The 5,222-nt window shown below is 42.7% G+C and overlaps 1 protein-coding gene across 1 annotated transcript in view; it reads right to left on the reverse strand.

The window, feature by feature from the left end:
* Positions 1 to 1,201: 1,201 nt before the first annotated feature.
* Positions 1,202 to 5,222, reverse strand: part of LOC119315970 — a 4,969-nt gene continuing 948 nt past the window's right edge. Inside the window, exons 2-9 of the mRNA XM_037590392.1 lie at positions 4,880 to 5,218; positions 3,645 to 4,153; positions 3,490 to 3,562; positions 3,169 to 3,249; positions 3,032 to 3,095; positions 2,339 to 2,426; positions 2,135 to 2,219; positions 1,202 to 1,528 (exon numbers count right to left, since the gene is read on the reverse strand). Coding sequence (XP_037446289.1) covers positions 1,445 to 1,528; positions 2,135 to 2,219; positions 2,339 to 2,426; positions 3,032 to 3,095; positions 3,169 to 3,249; positions 3,490 to 3,562; positions 3,645 to 4,153; positions 4,880 to 5,218 — 1,323 coding nt within the window. The 3' untranslated portion in view covers positions 1,202 to 1,444. The remainder of the gene's footprint in view (positions 1,529 to 2,134; positions 2,220 to 2,338; positions 2,427 to 3,031; positions 3,096 to 3,168; positions 3,250 to 3,489; positions 3,563 to 3,644; positions 4,154 to 4,879; positions 5,219 to 5,222) is intronic.

Genomic DNA, 5,222 nt, shown 5'->3' on the forward strand with positions numbered 1-5,222 from the left:
ACGTCCTATCCCCGCCCCGATGATGTGAATAGCATCGTCGGAGGATGTGTGGAGGTGTATTTCCGTCGGATCCTGCGGGATTCGGTCGGTGCTTGTCTTCGGTGAAACTATTTGGATCCAGTTTTTGTTCATCTTCATTCGTGTGGTTACTGGTTTGATCTTTCCGGTCTACAACTCTCTACATCGGCAATGGTTGCTGCTCTGGTGCGCTGATCCTTAGGGGCCTTAGCACGGCGACTTCCTGGTTGTCTACTACAACAAGGTTTGCCCGGCTCCGATGAAGGAGGGGCGATGACGGCGGTGTGCTTTTCGCTCCTTCCAGTGCTTGTAGTCGTCGCTAGGTGGTCCTCGTCACTAGGTGGTCCATGGATCTAGTTGTAATTTTTATTACGTTTATTGTTCTCTATACCGCCATGATTGATGAATAGATTAGAAATTTCTCTCGCAAAAAAGTAACAAAACTCATGTTTCTCCAGCCTTCAGGTTTTGAATTCAGTTCCAGTTGGCAAGGCAGCCGCAAATACTATTCCAGGTCTACTTTACTTATATGCCCAAAAGAATACAAAATGCTAACGGTATGCAAACATGGAGTGCCGTAAAGCCTGCCAAAAAACGACTTGTGGACTTGGAAGTCAACGGAAACCTGAGCATATCATTACTTCACATTCTGTGACACCGGTCACGGTTTACATGTCGATTTTGACTCTTCCAAAATGTCGTTGTTTTCATGGGCTGGGCATAGTCCACCAATTTTGGATTTTTAAGGGACTTTAATGTTTCGTTGCTGAAGGCGGGATTTTCTTCCTTCCAAAAATATCATCATTTCAGATGTTTTCGTGAGCTATTGGGGAACGGGGCAACACCCATGAAGCTCCAGCGGAAGGGCAGAGGCTGCCAAGTTCTCCTCGGTGCAGGATTCTTCGAGAAAGCGTAGGTTGGCTCGGAGACATGAGACCTTGGCTTAGCTACGAAATGTGGTGATCACCCGATTTACTTCGCCCTCCATGCCTCCCTCCCTTCATTTGATTGGCCTCTTCCAACCCAAAATGCCCATTGGCGTTAGGCTTACTGTCGAAAGCAACACCCAAAAAATGAGCTTCTGCCACATGAGGCCAAGCATTCTGGCAGACATGTATTTCAAAAACATTGTCTTCCCTACATTTTCTAATCATTTTTAAAGTTCCACGCGTACTCCCATGAATTAGTCTCATTTTTGTGAAGACATGAGAATGATGCAGTACATTTGCCGCTGTAATTCGAACAACCACCAGTAAGCTTGTTCCACTGGCATAACAAGAAAATTACAGAATTTATAAATCTCAGCAAACTCGCTCGACAAGACAAGTTCTCACTTTCCAATACTTCTACCATGGTCCTGCACACTAAAATTCTAGCGGCGCCTACTAAAAACTGTACAGATGTAACACACATTGCTTCGGTAAACTCAAAATCGGCAGACCCCTGGTTTCTCAGTACTGCAGAGCTTGAGCATCTCTTCGTACCTTGAAGGATAGACGAAGCCCCATAGCTGCATTGTACAGGAAAAAACCAAGTTACATATCTGCCTCGATGAATCGACACCCACATAAGATGGCGAGTTCTTTATGCCCTTCGCTTTGGTTTGCTCAAGATGCTACTTCTTGATGTGAGGCGATGTACGAACTGTCAACAACTATTTTTTTTCTTCATTCTTATTACCATTGTTGTTGTGTGATGTAGAGGGTGCATATGCTTAAGCGCGTAGAGAAAGCAGGCTTTTTATCCTGTGTTTAGTACTCCCTCCGTCCTACAATGTAAGACGTTTTTTGACACTAGGGACGGAGGGAGTAGCACAGAGCAGTAAATCTCATGCACATGGCCCCGAAAAAATCTGCCATGATTTCCAGTGGGCAATATAGCAGTTGCATATGTTAAGTTGAGTGAGATGGTGTGCAGGTGTGTGAGACAAGATTGTTGGACCAAATAATGTCTCATAGGTTCAGGGACAGAGGGAATGGAAAAAGACTTTCAAAGGGAATTATCAATTATACAAACGGTGTATTTGCTATATTCATATTTTGGGCAGTATGGATGTAATTGCATTTGCTAAACGGGGATGGGGAGATAAAACAAAATGCTTCGTTATTTTAAGTACCTCAACGTCTTTAACTGCAAAGTCTGGAGAATGTGACAGGCACTGGTTGTTAAAAGTCTCCGAATTTGAACTTGAACCACTCAAACTGCAGAGTACAAAGAAAGCAAAAGGTGAGGCATTAACATTGGCTTAGACCAACAAAGTAATACTACTAGTTTTTTCAAGGAATTAAAGATATGCTTAGAAACTTGTGGGAGGGATTACAGGTCTGAGTCTAGATAAAGTGCAAAATGACCTCCACCTCCTAGTGCCAAATAGTCAGCAGAGCACACAGTATAATACTTATTGGCACCTGCAACATGCAACCATTTAGTATGTTAACAGAATGAGCCAGTGCATACAGATAATAAGATGGGACACATAAGAGCTGCTTTGAGATCAAGTAATTGCTGCTTTGGCACATGGCAAATGGTTCAAAATGCTCACATGTGCACCAACTGGATCCTTCAGAACTTTAGTAAGATATGCTAACATTAGAATATAGGGAAATGTCTTTTTTCTCCCCCAAGCAATTCACCTTGCTCACTTTGCCCCCTAAACTAAATCTGGACACGCCTAACTAAAATTTGGAGGTCTACTTAACCCCTTGATGCAGGATTGTAGCCATCCAAACGGCAGTTCAGTAATTCAGGGTTAGTCCATAGGCAGCTTACTGACACGTCATTGCCAGCCATAACCTATCCGCCTATTTTCATTACATTCTTAATCAGAAAATACTTAGGGGAGGCAGAGACTTTTTGCATTAATTGTGAGCAATATATCATTATGAATGGGAACTCAAGGAACAAAAATAACTATAGGAAGCACCTGTAATTATATGGACTAGAAAATAGATAGAAGAATATATGGTTTTTATTCATCATAAAGCTCATAAAAAAAGATAGAAGTGCAAATTACCTGTTGGCCGGTATATAGTAGGATCGCTGTGTAAATTAGTGAAAACAAAGCAGTTATTGGTACCCTGCAATACCCAATTTCCATCAGTATCAGTAGAAGGTGAATAGGTGACAATTAACAGAATGTGTAAATTCAACCTGATACTTCTTTGTGCTAGTTGGTTGTAATGGAGCCTCAACTAGACCACCAAAAACCGCCCCCTTTCTGTCCCCAACTACCTGTTAGAGAACACATCGACAAATAAATAATAGAAAGTTAGCAATTACTTCTTATAACAGCAAAATAAGTGTTTACATATGAGATATTACTAAGACTTGTAAGAAAGTCATATTGTGACAAACATTACCCAAGTAAGAATTACTCTTTGGAACTACATAATATCGGTACAATTGGCTAGTTTCTTTAAGTACTGGTGAACTATAAGAGACCAGACAAAACCTGCTACTTACGAAACATACCAGGAGTGAGTAACCAGGGCACAGCAAACTCCTTCTATATAAAGTAGATAAAGATATTCCATGCCTCAATGTGCTGCAGAATTGTGAATATATAATCATTAGAGAGTAGTCGATATGTGCAACCATAACATACAGGAGTAGGACAGATTCCAGACCTGTATAGCAAAACCCAGCTCCTTCCTTGGGCCAGAATAGGAAGAGAGGAATAAAGAGTGGATCGCATTGTTTCTGACAAAAGGACAGATGGCTCTGACATAACTGGCATGTTGGTCAGGGAATTAACTTTATTTGGTCCTTCGAGCTCCAATGCAGGTGCAACTGATTCAGCATGATTTACCACCTCTTTGTCAATTTTAGGTTCTGAGCTTTGTTTGAAACCGCTCATCCTAGCCGCTTTATTAATGATTTTTCCAATGGAATGCTTCCCTCTGCTTAGCAAGCCTGTCTTTCCCTTGTTTGTCTTCCCAACTGGTGTTAAAGTTGGGTATCCCATTTCTTCGCTCTGCTCGGGGATTATCTCCCTTGAATCGTTAAAAGAGCTAGATGGCGACAAAAATGAGATCATGAATGCTCTAAACGAAGATGTATCGGGGCCATCTGGGTTATCAGAATTGTGGTCAGAGTCTTTGTCGTCTTCTGATTTTTCTTGCTCTTCGTCCGCCTCCTACATCAACCAAAGAGATCGAAATGCAAAATTTCAGGAACTTGGGATACCGACTGGAATGATGGCTATTTGCTACTGCGAGTCACATTATGAACATCACATGTAATTGCAGTTTGCTTCTTACAGCTAACAAACGAACCAATTCTTACAAATTCACAGAATGAATAAGGCTGGAGCAGGAATGCTATGAAGCTCTGGAGCGTGTAGCTTCCAAAAGAACATTGGAGTGGAAGTGGAGCTATTCATTTCCTGAGATTTTGGGGGTGGTAGCAACAAAACAGCAAAGTTCATTACTTCAGAGGGGTACTACACCTTTTTAAAATCAGAAACGGTTGCTATAGTGCTAGTAAAAACACACAGGTGAGCAAACGATAGTGTTGCAGCTTTTTTTTTTTGCGAGGGAACGATAGTGTTGCAGCTGAAGTATATATCATCACACATCCTAAAGAAAATATAAGATCGTTTAGATCACTAAATTATAGTAATCTAAACGATCTTATATTTCTTTACAGAGGGAGTAGTTAACAGTCAACGCCGCATAGAAGTCGCATTCCTAACGGAACCATCAGAAGTATCATCACACATGCTAAAGAAGCTAACTTCTTCTGTAGTTAACAGTCAGACACTGCATAGAAGTCGCATTCCTGACGGAACCATCAGAAGTTTCCAGCAGAAAATGTCTAGAAAATCATCTCAGTAGTTAACAGTCGACACTGGAAGATCAACCTGCTTCCTTGTGTGATTGTGCTCCTCAAGCAACGCAGAACAGGTCAAGAGGACGCGAAAAGCTATCTCTCTATCATTGGGAATCTCCCAATTCCCCACCTGTAACCCACCAGCGGAAGCATCTCCTACCCTAATCAGCAACGACGGACAGCTAATGTCCCTAAACCCCCCGCAATTGCACACCAAACCCTGCCAGGAGCACGCCAGAGGCCGGATCACCCGATCCTTGGACGCGAATTGAGGAACGGGCGCGACGACCGAACACGGCGCTGGGCCGAACCGGGTCCAGCGCAAGATGGCGCGGAGAGGGGGAGGGGGAGGAGTTGGAGGAGGGGGGATCTGG

The sequence above is a fragment of the Triticum dicoccoides genome, chromosome 6A (genome assembly GCF_002162155.2).
Source record: "Triticum dicoccoides isolate Atlit2015 ecotype Zavitan chromosome 6A, WEW_v2.0, whole genome shotgun sequence".
Classification (NCBI taxonomy): Eukaryota; Viridiplantae; Streptophyta; class Magnoliopsida; order Poales; family Poaceae; genus Triticum; species Triticum dicoccoides.